We start from the raw sequence: 18774 nt of genomic DNA, 5'->3' as shown, positions 1-18774 counted from the left end.
ATTATTTACCATAGCTAAATAATGGAACCAACCCAGATGCCCCTAAGTAGATGAATGGATCAAGAAAATGTGGTATGTTACACAATGGAATTCTACGCCTCCATCAGAAAGAATGACATTGCCCCATTTGTTAGGAAATGGAAAGACTTGGAAAAAATTATATTAAGTGAAGTAAGCCAGGCCCAAAGAAACATAGGTCCCATGGTTTCCCTTATTTGCAGTAACTAGTATATGTCTGTGACAAGCATAAAAGGTCAGATAAGTTGATGTTAGGTGAGATGAATCCTAAGACACAAGAGGTTCTATCTTTCTTGCTGTTGTTTTAATGTACTTATAGTGTACTGTGTGATTTTTCTGCTTCTTTTATATGTTCTTCCCCCATGGTATAAACCATTTTCACTGTATTTTATTCTGGTGCACTGCATCTTGTATATACATTTTTTTAATTTGGGGAGGGGAAGGGAAATAAGAAAATGCTGAATTAAGCATACAGGATGACCCATTGTAACAATGAGATGTACAAGACACACTGTTGCAAATGAACTTCACAGCTTGGAGGGAGAGGGAGGGAAAAGTTGGGGAGTTGGGGGAAGGGATGGTAGGGGAAAAACAAAGGAGGGGGTAACAATGCTTGATAGGAAATGTACTCATTATCTTACTCATGTAACTGTAACCCCTTTGTGCAGTATCTTTACAATAAAAATATATTTTAAAAAGAATGAAAAAGCAAACACAGAGAGGAAAGATTTTTGGGGGCTTATGGTTTCAGATGTGTCGATCTGTGATGGGAATGCTCAGCAGAGGACTTTTTAACCTCAGAGCACCCATGAAACTACGAGAGAGGAAGAAGCCAGCTGGGATGGAGACTTGGATAAGGTGATAGGGCACTTTCCCAGAAAATATGAGATACCGGTTGAAATCACTGCACCAAAAAAAGAAAGAGGAGTGGAGTCACAATATCCATTGAAGGATATCCCCCCCACACACATACATGCACAGATTCATTTTCCTTTAATATCATCTGAACATTTTTGTATTTTCTTTTTAATTGACAAATATTAATTATGTGTTCTTGTAATAGGGTAGTGTATACATTAGTGGAATATTTCAGAACTTATTTCTCAATCTCTGTTTGGGGATATCAATCAGTTTCATGCTTCAAAGACCATCAGCTTTATATCTCTAGCACTAGCCTTTCAGAATGACTATTCCAATACTTAGTTGATATTTATTGTACTCTATGGACATAGCTTAATATTTATCTGTGTTCCTTGGCCCTTATTACCATCTCAGCCTTTCCCCATTCCACTAATTGTAGTATTGTCTATTAATTAATTTAAGACAAACTTTTTTTTCCCCTTTCTTCTATCTCTTATATTCAATCTTGAGGAATTCCTGTATTACCTTTACATACATCTCAAATCAGTTTGACAAACCAAGTTTAAACGTTATTCTTTCTGTCAAATACTTAACACAAGTCAGAGACTGCATAATGTTAAGTTGCACATGGCAATTAAGCAGAGAGTATCAAAACTGTGTAGATTACTTTATTTAAAATCTACTCCTCTTTTGTATAAACCTCAACCTTAAAAGAATACTTGGAAAGAAATTAGTTGGCAAATTGATCCAGATTGCCACATACTGAAAAAACCATGCTACTACCTATGGAATTGATTAATGTAATTACACCTGAATGCTTCTATATTAATAGCAAACCCATTGCAATATTTGAGAGTATGTAAAAATAAAGTTAGTGTCCAGAACTCTTTCTTTTTCCTTCAAGAACTTATGACCATTAAATCCCAATGGATTCCTTCTCAGTTCTCTAGCAAGGGAATTAGATCACGAAAGAGCCTTGCTAAGCTTTTATTTTATACTGTTATGACTTTATTAATATTCAACGTTTCTCATCAAGAAGTCAAGGATACGAAGGAGAGAACTTGAGCAGAGCAAGTACACAACCCCATTGGCTAAATACTTAATATCATTTCAGGATAAGAAGGCTGTGTATCTTAATCAACCAGGAATCATTTATATGCTTAAAATAAAGTCAAATATTGATTGTGTGATCAGAGAAACCAATTAATTACTGTCACTAGGAGCTTTACATTTTGAATATTATAAATTTTCTTGGCTATTCTTTCCAGCCAGATGCTTTCTAGTGGCTCACACCTGTAATCCTAGCTACTCTGGGAGCTGAGATGAGGAAGAGTGTGATTTGACAACAGAATGGGCAGAAAAGTCTGAGAGACTCCTTTTCAAATTAACCAACAAAATGCTGGACTAGAGAAATGGTTCAAGTGATAGAGACCCAGTGGTGAACAAGCAAGTTGAGCAAGAGCACAAGGCTCAAGTGAACTCCTCATATTAGCAAGAAAAAAAAAGAAAAAGAGAGAGCTAGTCTTTCAAATTATTAAAGATGTATTCCTGAAGTTAGGCACTATTACTTTGTTTTCCCCTCAGTGATTTTTGTAGTATATCGAATCTCCTCAGCATTATCTGTGATCATTTTTCCTATTCCTGGGGCCTGAACTCATGGCCTACGAAGTATCCCTGACCTTCTTTTGCACAAGGCTAGTGTTCTACCACTTGGGCCATAGCTCCACTTCTGTTGTTTTGGGTAGTTTATTGGAGATAAGAGTGTCATGGACTTTTCTGCCCGGGCTGGCTTCAAATCTTGATCCTCACATCTAAGCCACCTGAGTAGCTAATATTATAGAAGTAAGCTACCAATTGCAAGGTAATTTTTCCATTTTCTTTTATTTATTTTTATTATTATATTTAAGTAATTGCACAAAGGAGTTGCCATTTAACAAAGCAATTTATGAATATAATATGTCTTGATCAGTCACCCTTTCAGCTTGTTGCATGGTCCCTTCATTTCTAGCTGTTATTGCCATTATCATTCTATGGACTTCTCAAAAGCAATTTAGTGCTATTTATTTAGCCTGTTGTGGGGCTTGAACTCTGGGTGTAGGCACTGTCCCTGAGCTCTTCATCTCAAGTCTAGAGTTCTACCACTTGAGCCAGAGTGCCACATCAGTTTTTCTGGTGGTTTATTTGAAGAGTCTCATGGACTTTCCTGCCTGGGATGGCTTTGAACTATGATCCTCAGACCTCAGCCTATGAGTAGCTAGGATTACAGGCATGAGCCACTGGCGCCTGACTCAGAGTTTATTTTTATATGTAGCTATATGACAATCTTTTTAAACAAATTCTTTTTATTTATTTTGATACTAAATATATGTTGTTTGCATTAAATGTTCACAATCATTTTGTTTAGAATGCACCAATAGACAGATGTTCATAGATTCTAATGTATTTTGGAAGGAATGGATGCTGTTTTTAATAACATGTTAATACAACTTCTTTGAATTCTCTACAGAGCTCTGTACAATGGATTGTGGTAGCCATGGGGTCTGTTCAAGGGGAATTTGTCAATGTGAAGAAGGCTGGGTAGGACCAACATGTGAAGAACGCTCCTGTCATTCTCACTGTGCTGAGCATGGTCAATGCAAAGATGGAAAATGTGAGTGTAGCCCTGGATGGGAAGGTGACCACTGCACAATTGGTAAGTATTAGAATTCTTTGGCCAATGTAAATTGGACTAATTAAAGAAGCAAGATCAGCCTAGTGATCTAATTGGCAGTTGTGATTAGTCATATTAGATGTTAAAGAAGAATGGGAGAGGTAGGAGAATTGTCTAACTTTGAAAGTTGTGTGAACTGAGTTTTCTTTTGTTGATAATATCCTACTTATTTCTCATTACTTCAGTGTTCCTTATGTTTTGCGCTTTCAACTGCTTTGAGCTACACAAATGAAATATGTTACATTGGAATAGAGTGTCATTAGTTAATAAAAGAAGTGCTTTTGTTGTAAAGGTAATATTCACTATCCATTTTTCCTCTTGAAAAGTATAGGTTGTTTCAGTTGAAAGCACTTAAAGGCAATTTCATTAAATGGGACTATTTTAAGAGGGGCCATTTGATATCATTAGAGTCTGTCTTTAATGTATATGAGGAAGGCACTCCTGACCTATCATCAATAGAACATCTGTGTTCAATGGTTTATCCTTATTCAGTACTACAGAACATTTGTTCAGAAGCATCCATCTTCTCTCCCCCTTTGTCATCAATTTCACACATTTTCAGGGCACTGCTTGGGAGATCAGTCTATAGACAGGGGAAAACCTATACAATAATTAATCTACCATTTTGATCTTCTCACTATAAAAGACACTAGTAGTAATTGAGGTTTCTACTAGAGAACTTTTTTCCCAAAAAGCAAATCAAAACCCTTAACAGAAGGACAAGTGCAATGAGGAATAAGGAAAATAAGTTTGAATAAGGAAAATGAGTTGCAACGTTCCCGTAGCAGGCCATGACTAGACAAAAAACACATGTAGAGCAAGGGCCTGAATGAGGTTCTGGATTCACAGCTCATTGTTTGTGGAACTTTTTTCCCACTAGACTATACTATAGCTTTTTTTAGGTGAAAGTATGCTGTTATAATGATTGGAACCTACCAAAGCAATGTATACTACTTATAACATGTATAATATATACTTTTAATATAATGCATTAGTAGTCTACTAATGGTAAAGTTAGTCTTCTTCTGTGACTGTGGAAAATATTTAAGATTCATTAAAAATGTGGTGAGGATTGAGATTCAGATGCAGCTTCAATAATTACATTCCTGCACGAGAGTGTGTTTATTGCCTTCACATAAGAAGACTTAAATATTGTGATGATTACCAAAGGTGGTTACTCCAGAACTCCCTTTGAAAGATATTACCAATAAGAAGTGGAAGCGAATGCTTTTTTACAGAAGTTATTACTGAAATGTAAAATGCAATTTTATACTTTTAGTGAAATATGACACTTTTTTAGGAAGCTTAATAGAGTTTCTGGCAGAAAGGCCATTAATATTTTCTCCACAGAAAATATTACTCACAAACTACACAGGCCTGTGTACAAACTTTTGAGCTGAGGTGTTTCAAAAGTGACTCTCTCAGGCAACAGATGATAAACCATTAGAATATGTTTCATAGCTTTGTTCTCCCAGAAATTCAGTTAATTCCACTTTTTTTCCTTTTTAGCTCACTACTTAGATGCTGTTCGAGGTAAGACATTTTTCTCATCAGTTTTAAAGCAAAAGGATATGTATTAGGCAGAATATAGACATACAGAAGAAGAAGGTTTGGGTTTTGTTTTCTTGTTTTATGTATTGTTTGATTTTGCTTTCTAATTTTATGTAATTTTACTTAAGTTTAATATTGTCAGGTATATACTGTATTAATTTGATTGGAAGATAATCTGTTCTTTTTCCAAGTCCAATAGGAAAAAAAATCCATAGGATAGAATGAACTAATAAGCAACTTTAAGAACTAATATTTCTTGTCTTTGTACAGAGATGTGTGTGTGTGTGTCTGTCTGTCTGTCTGTCTGTCTGTTTGTCTGTGTCTGTGTTTGTGTCTGTGTCTGTATCTGGTGTGTTTGAACCTGCCAACAGAACAGCTTGCCAGCTAAACTGTTTCTTTAATATTTTAATAAATACTTACATCTATATGCAAAGACTTTAAATCCTTACAAGGGCAAAGTATTATCCCCTTAGAAGTATACCATCCTCCAATCCCTTTAGGATTCTGCCTTTGACAGAGACAAGGGATATTCTGTTGGATGCCCTGGTGTCTTTCATCATCTCAGCTTCAGAAGCTGAATAGGTCCCAAATTATCTCTAATTTTTCCTTTTACTTTGAATATCCAATAGAATGGAACTAGATAAATTCCCTTTTATAGTCTATGTATGTTCATTGTAAGCCATGACTTGAAGAAATTATACACATAAAACTTTTCATATTTTCTAGTAAGCCATCTGTCATTTTAAAGGTTTTTCCTCCTCTAGCCTGTTGATAATTGCTTAGAAAACCATTTGGAAGGAACATTGGGTTACTTCTACAGATTTTAAAGCTCATTTTTCTGCTCTTTTATACTTCTGAATATTTTCAAATACAGAAAAATGAAAAGAATGTTGATTGGGCTATCAAAATGGAGGTCTGGTCTTGTTGAGCTACTGGAAAAACACTCAGAAGATATTTGCTATCTCCATTGTTTACTTGACACATGTGAAGTTAACCCCTTTTTAGACCCTAATCATCAACTGCTTATAGAAATAGTAGGGTATTTTTAGGGCTATTAGAGAAGAAGAAACAAAAAGTCAAAAGAGAGACCAATTTGAGTGCTGGTGCTTTTGTTGATAGATAAAACTCCATTATTCTGTCCTATTGAAAATACTTTTTTCAGTTATTCTACAGAATTCAGAAAATCTACATCTGGCATGCTTTAATTCCATAAACATTTGCTAAGCACTTAATAGCATTATTACAGGCATACTGTTATACTGGCTTCTGTTAGAGAAAAAGCAAAAGTAATATTTTTCAGCCTTAGCTCTCAGATCAATAATAATCATGAAAATGTGAATAGATGCAAAGCAATTGCTGCATATTTATAAGGAATCGTGTGTCCTAAACTATATACCAACATACCAAAGTCCAGGAGCAATACATCATGAGGAAAAAATCAGTACAGGCTAGAAGCAGTCAGAGATTTTCTTCATAAAAACAGCTATGTTTTCCAAACTCATTGACTATAACTATATATAGCATTACCCATCCAATTTTGATTAAGATAAGGAGGCATGTTTTTTGGGGGGAAAATCTTGTCACCACCATAGTTTTTATCCTATCTGAACCAGAAGTTAGGAATTGGGGTTAGCATTAATAATGCTTAATGAGCTCTCCAAGGAAAAACACTGAAAAGTAAGGAATAACAAGTTTCCTGGGAAGATTTTGCAAGTAAGCAAGCTCCTCTTCCATTTATTCAATGCCTCATCTGAATGGAGCCCAATTGATTACAACACAATTGATGCATCAGTGTTAGACAATCCCTTTCTGATGTTTCTGTGATTGTTACTGTGTGCTGTCTTTTCAGATGGATGCCCAGGGCTCTGCTTTGGAAATGGGCGGTGTACACTGGATCAAAATGGTTGGCACTGTGTGTGTCAGGTGGGTTGGAGTGGAACAGGCTGCAATATTGTCATGGAAATGCTTTGTGGTGATAACTTGGACAATGATGGAGGTGAGTCACTTATAAAAACTTAATATAAGAAAAAAATAACCCAGTCTCTAGCATAGTAGTAACCAACCTTGTTACATGAACATTAAGAATTTTAAGTTTAAATTATATATAGCCATACTATTTTTATCTCCATAATATTTAAGATATAACATATTAATTTATTGTAGTTAGGTATTATTCCAAACTCTTTGCATATGTTGTTTAATTACCACAATAACTCTATGAAGTATAGGTACTATTATTTTCCCTATGTATGTATACATATGAAACCAAAGGCTCTGGATAGGCTTGCAAGTGACTTATCCAAGGTCACGCAGGGAGAAAGTAACAGACCCAAAGTTCAATTTAGTGTTCATTCTCATTCTCTCTGTTCATTCTCACAGACACACACACATAGACACACACACTAACCAATACCGGATTAACTATGACAAAGTAAGCTAACATATCACTGTTCAAGCTGTCAGATGTTAGTGTACATTATACACTACAAAATGTTTTCTGTGTTCTCGGTCATGTAGAGCTCCCTTTTGTGTCTCTACATTTTAGCAACAGTATCATTCACAGGACACTGAATTTTAAAATGATAGCTTTTTATATTTAAGGGAAATTGTGCACATAATATGCTATGTATTGTTATGTTTATTGACACATAATAAGTGTAGCAATTTGTGGATTACAGTACGATAATTCAATAGTAGTATATGATGAATAATAATAAAACTAAGGCAATAAGTACTTCTATCTTCTCAAATATTAATCATTTGTAGTAATCTTATAATATATCATACACTATTATAATCAATAGATTTATTTCTGCATTATAGAAAAACAGCAATAATTCCTCCTATCCAACTATGTTTTGAGGCCTTTACTGAAATTCTTTCTGCCCCCCTCCGCCTCCTTTATGTGTTTCTCAAGCTCTAATGAACATTATTTAATTATGTTGTTCAGTGATACCAAGTTTGCCTGTGCATGATACTATGAAAGTCACATGCAGCTTTGAAGGCACAGAGTAACCACTACTGTTTAAGTGAAGCTAACTGAAGCATCTTCTACATTCTACAATCAGACCTCAAAATAGCCCAAATCACTTCTTTTCTCATACTTTCTGCTCAAGGATATACTGTCTTAAAATGAAGTTAATGATTAAACTCGACTCCTCGGTTTTCTATATTGCTGAGACAATTTCATCCCTTGTAATTTGAATCCAAACATGGGGCTTAAATTAATAAGGAAACAGTTATGGCTTAAGCACTAAATTGAATGTAAGAGTTGCTTTCTGATTCTGATTAGAACAAAAGAAAATGGGACTGATAATGGCATTAACTGTTTAATAAGTATTTATAAGTATTAAATGAAATGATTCAAGTAAAACACTTAAAAGATAAGATACCATGAACACTTACATATACAAACACACACAGACACACACACATAGACACACACATACACACACACACATACACAAAAGTTGGATGATTTTCTGAAGAGACCATTCACTACCTGTCTAAATTGAAAACCTCACTTGGGAAACCAGAGCAAGATTATTCTATTAAATATACAATGCTCAATTATTTAGTTGGCTTTTACAACCCTCCAAGACTCATCTTTTTTTTCTTCCTCTTACTTATATACTTCTTCTCTACACACATCAATTCACTGTCCATAGTTAAATTCTTAATTCAAGCCACACTTCTCATGAAACCTGATAGTTAGAGGTGAATCTCTCCTGGTACTTATAAACAAGCAGTTATTAGACTTTAAATTTTTCTTGGTACATGTCAAACATGACCCATGTCCCATAGTTATATGCTCATTATAATGAATAATGGTATCTCACTTGTATTCAGGGTTAACTATGTACTAGGCACTGTCCTATGCCCTTAATGTGAATTATTTCATTTAATCTCTAAAGTGTAGGACATATTATTGGGACTACTTTAAAAATGAGAAAACTGAGATAGAGAAAAGTTAAGTTGCTAAAGATTATATAGCAATCAAATGATAGATCCAAGATGCATAATATAGGTGATCTGTCTCATTGTTTTAGAAACAGAGATCTCTCAGGTGATGTATGGATTGAAAGGTTATGTTCAGTTGTAATTTCTAACTCAATTGAGTTTCAGCCAAACTAAATTTCAAGTAATAAACAATTAAATATTTAATTTTCAAACATTTTATGGCCTCAAGGTCACCTCAAGGCAGTCTGAAATGTTCCCTGAATAGATCAATTAAATATTAATGAATTAATAAGTTATCAATTCTCTGTGTCTGTGGTATGTATAGATAAAGAAAAGATATGGAAGATTTTACTGAATATGCATTGACCTCTGATAGTCCTTTTAAGAACTGTGTATCAATACGCAAATTAAAAACCAAAGACCCCATATCAACTTGTGGTTTTATGAGTGTTGCTTTAGAGAACAATGGCAGAAAGCTCCTTGAGAGTTTCAATTATCATTTTGCCTTTAGTAGGATTAAGGTGATATTGATGATAAATATAGATTCAATTCTATTTTGCAATAGAAAGATAGTGGAAATAACCTCTGTTAGCCTTATGAATATGATATTAGACCAATAATTACATTGTTACAATGTTTTTGTATTACCCCTAACAATACTTTGAATACTCTGCATTTGGTGATCTCAGCTTCCTAGCTTACCAGAATGGCTGGATTCATTTAGCTAAAGATGATTAATAGTTTCATACTTGTTTGTATATGTATGTATATTTTAAATTAAATCAGAAAGTGTATATTGAACCTTTTCAAAAACCGTGGTCCTAATTTTAAAAGTGCAACTCTCAAGAAATCTTCCAATCAAAAAATATCACTTTCAAGCAGTTACTTCAAGTGGCTGCTACCTGATTAGTGAATATTATAACTGATACTTAAAGCATGTCAAGATTATTTTGCATCCTAATCAGCTTTGAATATTCATTTGCAATGCTGTTTCTTCCTGTACCATTGACTTTAGTAACACTCTGATTCAATGCATTGTGACTCTTTGTAACTAATTAAGCTGCATCGAATATGTGGGTGACACAACTTCTGTACAAGATACCTAAGAGATCCTTGGACACTGAAACAAAGCAGAATAAATCATCTTTGAATTTTGTTTAACATGCAAAAAAAGGAAACTCTTAGCATGAAAGTAATTACTGAGGTAGACATGATGGTACACACTTGTAATCCAAGCATTTAGAAGACTGAAGCAGAAAAATTGTGAGTTTGAGACCAACTTGTGCTTTATAGCTAGCTGGAAGCTAGCATAACCCTGTCACAAAAAAATTGTAAAATAATACAAAAGAGAAAGAAAAGAAAGAAGGAAGGGAAGAAAGCCAACTAATTATTATAGAAGTCACAAACCCATCAAATGCCTTGACTTCATGTATCCCTTTTCTTGACTTCATTTTTGTCAACAAGCACCTGCCACATTCACAGCCCTATGACTGAAGGAGACTTAATATATGGTAACCAGATGTTCATTTGTCAATCATGTGTCCTTATTTGTTCTTTTAAAAATATGGTCACCACCCTACTTAGGCCCTGACTAGCTCAGTTGCCATTTTGTGCTATGCCTCCTGTCTCCTGACTTTGTTCAGGTCACCATGACATCCTATTTCCACTCTCCATTAGAGTTGATCTGGTTTGTTGAGATTGTTTGTCTGCTCTTTCACTACTACCCTCATGGCTCAGTTTCCTAACAGTCTTAAATGTTTTCAAGGATGCAAGTTTTTTAGGGGCATGTGTCTGCTCGTAGTCACTGGCTTTCTAATAAAGACTACCAATTTGACCTCTCAAAAAAATATGATCACCAAAACCTCCTACATATCAATTCATATGTGAGAAAAGTTCCAGTTCAAGCCTTAGCACAGATGGTTGTGCACACACACACACACACACACACACACACACACACACACACACACACACACACATCAGTGATGAAAACCAGCATTATAAGGTAAACTGTGTTGGGACAGCTATTAATAAAAAACCTCTGGCCAGGCGCCAGTGGCTCACACATGTAATCCTAGCTATTCAGGAGGCTGAGATATGAGGATCACGGTTCAAAGCCAGCCCAGGCAGGAAAGTCTGTGAGACTCTTATCTCCAATAAACCACTAGAAAACCAGAAGTGGCAGTATGGTACAAGTGGTATAGTGCACTTCCCCTTGAGCTGAAGAGCTCAGGGACAATGCCCAGGCGTAGAGTTCAAGCCCCACAACCATTAAAAAAGGAAAAAAGAAAGAAAGAAAAAGAAAAACACTTAGGGATTGTAACTTAGGGATGTAACTCAGTGGTGGTATAAAGTATGCTTCATATACACAGGCCCTAGGTTCTATCCCCAGCACTATAAAATAAACCTTGAGTTTTAATTCATGTCTGAAGAATCAAATAAATCATAATGCTTCAGTTGCATTAACGAATAAAAGGAAAAGAAAAATCAAATGTATGTAACTAAAGAAAATAGAAATGGCATATCTTATCATGGGAAGACAGTTATCAAACATAAAAGTAAATAAAGAAACCAAATAGAAAAAAAAGGTAAATGTAACAAAAAATATTTAAACATTTTAAATATGTTTGGATAATTTTGTAGATCACCAATATGTAAATATTTGGAGACATTAAAAAGTTCCACTGTTTGATACAATAACCACTCACCACGTGGGAGTACTTAAAATTTATTAAAACTGTCAAGTGCACAATAGCTGCATGAAGATAGTGGCTTATTGTGTTAGCACAACAGTAGAGCATTCCTAACTTGGAGTTTGTTTTATTGGATAGTGCTTATTCAAATTTTAACTCCAATGTTTACCTTTCACTTAAACATTTCACACTGAGTACCTGATTTCTCATTCATTCATTACTATTCTTTATGAAGTATTATGCTTGACACTGGGAAGGAAATTGTAAACAATACAACTTATGTCTCCACTTATCATCTAGCAACCAAGACAGAATTAAATAAGAATTCGTGCCAAAGGTTATGTATTTAAAATTTTGAAGACTACTATAAAAATCTGAGCGAGGCATACATGTCAAAGGACATAATTACATCTGAGTGATTCAGGAGACTATTCAGAATATTCAACACCAAGGAAACAGCATGCACAAGTGCCCTGTGGTAGAAATGTACTAGGCTCTTCTAGGAAGTCATTATTGCCAGAACATAGTAAGTTAGGGATATGCTAGTATATAAAAGGGGACAGGGATTGAATTACCCAGAACATTGTGAGCTTTATAAGATCTTCAACAATCAATAAAGATGCTATTTTATGCATTCTAGTTATAAAATTATAGTTGTCTCTGGTGCTATGGAAAGATCATAAGGTTGGAAAGACAGGGAGATTAAAATGCATAATAAGAATTTTATCAACATCAACGTGACTTTTTTTCTCTTTTAAACACTTATCACGTGTTTGTCCCAGCTTCTTTTACAGAAACTCTTTCTGTGGTTTATATTCATATTCATTGGCAAAATCAGTAAGGAAATTACCCAAAACAAAATGATCTTCCTGGTATCATTCGTCATAAAAATTCACCATTCATTAAAAGTAATAGCTATCTGCAAGCCTCTCTTGCAGTATAGTGTTTTAGACCTAGAAAACAGCACCATGTGTAAATATGAGCATGTATAAACTCATGGATCAATTAAATTCATGTTCTGAATGTCACAAAAGTACTTCAGTGTTTAATAAATAAGAAAATAAAAGGCAAGGCATAATGATTTAATAGCATTTTCTCTGTTTAAAGACCAGATACCTTCCCTCCATATAGTTTTGAGATTTTGTGTGTAAGACCTGATAATCAAATACATGTTCCTAACTATTCTAGTCTAACCATTTCCTTCTCATTTCCAAACAATATATTTAGTAAAAGTAATCACTTAATTATGAGAACCTAAAATGCCACATGCTACCAGTTGAAAGTGAAGTGTGGAAAGTCTACTCTATAACTGAGTTCATCACTCTCACTTGGTATTACACATTATCAACTAAGCCTGGTAATACTTGACAATCATCTGTATACCTTTATAATGGTGAAATAAATGAGAAAATGCCTGAATGAAAGTGGTTTAATGAACATAAAGAATGTGGTATCAATGAAATGTTGATTACCAACATGCATTAATTGCATGTTTAGTAAAATCTAGGCAAATTTGCAAATGTTATAGGAATAGAAGTTTAAGGTTTAGCAGACATCTAGTCTACAACTTACAAAAAGGGTAAACTTCAATCTAGTTCTTACACAAATGTGACAAGCACTGAATCAGTGAATTCAAAAAATGTAAAAAATTATATGGTATTAATGTCTGTCTAATTAAAGTCTATAAGACCCTACCCATGTGACAACCTACCCAGATGTTGTGAACAAAATGAATACATTTCAACCAGCGGAATGTGCTATATACAGAAGTTACTTGCTCTCCAATCTGTGTTAAGACAAATTCAATGAAATGGAGACAACACTGTAGACCACTGGCAGCAACCCCCAGGACTCTTATCCCTAGACCTTGGAGTATTTGTCCTGTGTCTTGCTTATTTCTCTAATCATAATGTTCCCCAGTCTATGGTCATACCACCCTAAACACATGCAGTGTCATCTTTGTGATTATTAAATTGTGTGATCCTTATAGCTCTATGGGCTACATATTATTGTTACCTACATCTTATAGATGCAGAAATCAAGAGTCCAGAGTGGAACTAATCAGAATCATGTAGATCTTAAGTGGTAAAGTCAAGATTGGAGCCAAACTAGTTTTTTTTTTTTTTTTTATTACTTTACTTCATTTTCTCTAAATAACACAAATTTACTCAAGCACTTGGAAATCCTACAGGCTGGGTCAATACCAATAAGACTTACTGCTTAGTGAATGAAATTTGCAATCAGAACACTACATGTTCTTGACTCAAATTTCTTACAGCTGTACAATCATGTGTAGCATTCTTTTCTTTATTTATACAATTAAGATAAAATAAAATTAAGATAACTACCTACACTAGTCACTGGTAGCTTATGCCTGTAATCCTAGCTAATTAGGAGGCTGAGATCTGAGGAACGTGCTCTAAAGCCAGTCTGGGCAAGGAAGTCCATGAAAGTCCAATTAACCACCAGAAAACCAGAAGTGGTTCTGTGGCTCAAAGTGATAGAATGCTAGCCTTGAGCAAAATTGGTCACAGGTGCCCAGGCCCTGAAGTCAAGCCCCATAACTGATCAGAGAGAGAGAGAGAGAGAGAGAGAGAGAGAGAGAGAGAGAGAGAGAGAGAGAGAGAGAGAGATTGTATCTACCTAGCAAGGTTGTTACAAAGATTAGCTGAGATGATAGAGGTGGAAATACCTAGTCCTAGCAAATATTAACTAATATATACATGGTTCCAAAATCTTTGCTATAGCCTACCAATATCTCTTTCTGCCCAGGACCATGCCTGGATAGCAATAATTTCAGGCTTCCGCGTAGTTAGGATTGCAGGTATGCTGATGCTTGGCTATTTTTTTTAATTATTTAATTTATTTTTAATGTAAAGGTGATATACAAAAGGGTTACAGTTAAATAAGTCAGGTAATGAGTACATTTTTTGAACAGTGTCACCTTTTCCCTTTTCTTCCCTGACTTCCCTCCCCTACAACTTTTATAGTTCATTTTCAATATAGTTTCTGGTGAGAATTATTGCTGCATTTGTTCATTCTTTTTCCCACCATTTCTTTTAAATCAAGATGATAATATGGATGCTGGCCCTAAAGGATATGTAAGTAAACTCCTTTCAGGTATAGGAAAACATGGTTCTTTGATTTCCTTATATTGCTTCTATCCCTTTTTCCATTCTCATTTTCAATTAAGGGGATTCACTTAAGAGGCAAAAGTTTAATACTGATGATTTAATCACATAGCAAAAACCAGTGTCCTAACTTTTCATCAGCACTAATAGAGCGAATTGGAATATTTCTAAATCACTTGGCCAAGCTAGGACCTATGAAGACCATGTTTAGTCCCTCATGGCAATGTAACACCCACCTATCTTGCTAAATTTTATTTTTATTCCCTTAAAGACAACAGCTTCAAAGTAAAAAGGCAAAATCAGCTAACATTTGAAATGTTCATACCTTACACCCAGAGTCTGACTGTTAGTAGGGTGCCACAAATTCCAATTTTGAACAATAGAAGAACTGTTAATCCAAAAAAATATACACATCCAGTGTGACTATCATTTGCACATCTTTGTAACAGTCTAGATATACTGTGTTAACTAATGTGATAATTGGTAAGAAGATCTTTATCCATGTACTGGGTGTGTCTACGAATTATAATTTGGGTCACATGTCATTCTTCTGACTGAATGCAACCTGCCTAGGTTCAGCAGAAGTCTTGTTGTTTTCCCAGAAAGCAGAGGTATTAGAGTGTTGGCTCTGAATAATAGATAATTACTAAATTTATGAAACATCTTAAATTCTACAGTACATATCAAGATGAGAATTTGGCTCAATTTTGAATTGGTTCTATGTTTAGTTTTAGATTCCAATTTTAAAAATGACTTGGGCATTAGTATTTCTCTAAAATCAGAGTTTGTCATAAAAAATAAAATTATATATGTTATTGAACGATATCTATGAATATCCAAACTGCATTTGTTGATTTTTTTCCAGACACCACACTAGGTGATTCTACATATATAATCTCAACAATAACTAGTGCACTATTTGATTTTTTTAATGTAAGCTAAAAGTAACTGCCTATTTTAAATGCAGTTTTTTTATTGTTTAGTGTATTATATGCCAATTCCAGACATCAGAGAACTCTTCTAATCAGCCTGGTAGTTTTGCCAGCTTTTCAGTGCATCCAGATGTTTAATTAGCAGAGTAAAGAGATAATGTGCTAATAAGAGGCTGAGAATAACATATTGGAGGGAGAGGTGATAGTGACATCTAAAATCCATAAAAAGGTTTCTTAATATGTTTTGCTGAATGAAGAAACAGAAGGAAAGGAGAATCTCTTTTAGAAATAAATCCACACTAAAAGTCAATCATCACTGAAAAAGAAATATATATACTGAGAAAATAGAAACCAGAGCAAAAACATACCAAGCAAACAGGAAAAGTAAGAAAGAAACAAAGTGCATTTTAAATCAAAGTACTATCTATGGTACAGGGAATTCAAAAGGACCACATGTGGGGAAAAATATTTCCTGGGTGCCCTAGAGCTACTGTTCCAAATGCCTACTCTGCCTGCTCTCTTGGTGTTGCAGACTTTCATTGTCCCCAGCTGTGGAACACTCTACTCCCTCTCACTCAACATGAAAAGCCAAGTAGTGGAGGGAGAGCAAGCATAAGAGATGCAGGAAACCAGGACCAGGAATTTTCATCTGCAGACTTACAGAGCCACTGATCTATCTGAAGCTCCCTATTCTTAGCTGCAAGTTAAGAAGATTAGACTCTTCATATCTACCCTGGTTAAACAACTAAATTAGATCCAGTTGCCTGCTTTAAGGACCCTGGAAAGGTTTTAATAGATTTTTGCTCCTTGGGTATGGAATGAAGTGTCCATATGCTCAGTTAATCACTCAGCCACTTCTCTTTGCATGCAAGTGTCTTAAAGCACTTCTTATATTTCACTAGTATAAGAGTCATCTGATTACACACCTATTTTTCCCATGAAGCACTGAGATCCTAAAAAAGAGGGAGTCTTTTTCTCTTCACCTCCCCAAACACATAACACCACCTATTAGATTTTCAATAGTCCCTCCTCCTTACATAACTTTTGAGCCCTACAGCAGTCCTCTATGGAGAGTGAAAGCTTTTATGTGTTTCTTTTTCCCCACTTGATGCAATAGTCGATTCAAGAATCTGGAGCAAATGATGAAGGACAAGGAAACGAAAGCAAGTTGTCACACTCATATATCTCAAGTTTAGCAATAATCACACCAAAAATCTCCTTTCAAGTTATAAGCAAACTGTAGTTGGTTCAACAAATTCCCTTTTCAAACGTATTTATTTTTAAATTATCTTTAAATAGTTGTACAACTATGTACAATTTCCTCTTTTTAAAAAAAAAGTAATTTTGCAACTTGAGTGTGCAACAACATCACCAAGATAAAGTATACAAATCCTGGGCTCTATATAAATTGTAATTCTGTGGAAGTCAGGTATATGCATACATAAGAAGCTACCCAGGTCCTTGACTGCACAGAAAATCACTTTTCTACATATTTTGACACCATGAAAATCACTGTGTCTATTTTGAGAGTTATTAGTATGCAATAATAGTGGGAGTTAAAAAACACAATGCAAATTCAAATTGGGTGCTCAAACATACACTAGTTGTGAAGAATGCCCGACAAGAAATGTACTCATTACCTTAGTAATAATGTAACTGTAACCTATCTATACAGCATGTTTACAAGAAAATAAAAAATTTTAAAAATCACCAGAAATGTTTTTATTTATAAGGATGAGATTCCCTGAATAAGAAAACTTTTAAAAAATGTTACCTAACAAAATACTATGCCTAAAAGCTAAACTGTAACTATGTAAACTATATTCTCCACGTTGTAAATGACAAGGAATTCTGAAAAGACCTATATTTCTCTGAGGTACCAAGTAAACTTCAATAAGCAATAATTCACCAAAAAAGTAAATGTAACAGATTTTTCTAATTCAAAATATGATTTGCTAATCTGATATTTAAATTTTTATCCATTTTGCATATTTCATATTATTTTGTTTCTAATCTTAAACCTAATAGTAATATTTGGTTTGTTTGTTTTGTTTTGTTAGATGGTTTGACAGACTGTGTGGACCCTGACTGTTGTCAACAAAGCAATTGTTATGTAAGCCCTCTCTGTCAAGGCTCACCAGATCCTCTTGATCTCATTCAGCAAAGCCAGCCCCTCTTCTCCCAACATACTTCAAGACTCTTCTATGATCGAATAAAATTTCTCATTGGCAAAGACAGTACTCATGTCATTCCTGCAGAGATTTCATTTGACAGCAGGTATGTTTATTTCTATTAGTACTTAATTGATAATTTTGCTTTATCAGTGAAAAGATAACTTTAAAAAATCAGATTCCTTCCCAGTTTACATAATCTATACTGATATATTTTCTTAGGATTTCTCTGGAATGGCTAAGGTGCTATTGATTAGTTGTGGAAAAAATTTCTATAGATTCTGGATTATTAAAGATATATCTTTATAAGTTGCACATGAGGCTTTTTTTGTAACTCCTCCATACAGAGGAGTTACAATTACATGGGCAAGATAACGAGTACATTTCTTTTCAAGCACTGATGCCTCCTCTTTGTTTCTCCTTCCCATACCTTCCCATACTCTGCACCTCCCCCCACCCGGTCCTCCCCCACCCTCCACCAAAGTTGTAAAGTTGATTTTTTGACATAACGACTTGTATATCTCATTGTTGCAATGGGTCCACCTGTATCCCTAGTTAAACAATTTGTTTTTGCCCTTCCCCTCTACAAATTATACCAACATCAAATACAGTGAAAGCATGGGTTATACCGTGGGGGAGGGACATACAAAGCAACAAAGAAATCACTTATAAATATGTTAGAAACAATTGCATGAAAGGAAAAAAAATTGAATACTTATCTTGGGGTTCATTCACCTAACATCAACT

The 18774-nt window shown here is 34.7% G+C and overlaps 1 protein-coding gene across 3 annotated transcripts in view; it reads left to right on the top strand.

Annotated features, from left to right (window-relative positions):
* Tenm1 (teneurin transmembrane protein 1) overlaps nucleotides 1–18774 on the top strand; it is a 599693-nt gene that overhangs the window by 417761 nt on the left and 163158 nt on the right. For all 3 annotated transcript variants that reach the window (XM_042682396.1, XM_042682395.1, XM_042682394.1), the window contains exons 12-15: nucleotides 3386–3571; nucleotides 5099–5122; nucleotides 6990–7136; nucleotides 17917–18133. In XM_042682396.1, coding sequence (XP_042538330.1) covers nucleotides 3386–3571; nucleotides 5099–5122; nucleotides 6990–7136; nucleotides 17917–18133 — 574 coding nt within the window. The remainder of the gene's footprint in view (nucleotides 1–3385; nucleotides 3572–5098; nucleotides 5123–6989; nucleotides 7137–17916; nucleotides 18134–18774) is intronic.

Source organism: Dipodomys spectabilis, unplaced genomic scaffold (assembly GCF_019054845.1).
Source record: "Dipodomys spectabilis isolate Male_0828 unplaced genomic scaffold, ASM1905484v1 ptg000071l, whole genome shotgun sequence".
NCBI classification, from domain to species: domain Eukaryota; kingdom Metazoa; phylum Chordata; class Mammalia; order Rodentia; family Heteromyidae; genus Dipodomys; species Dipodomys spectabilis.
This window is presented reverse-complemented; position numbering and strand designations above follow the sequence as displayed.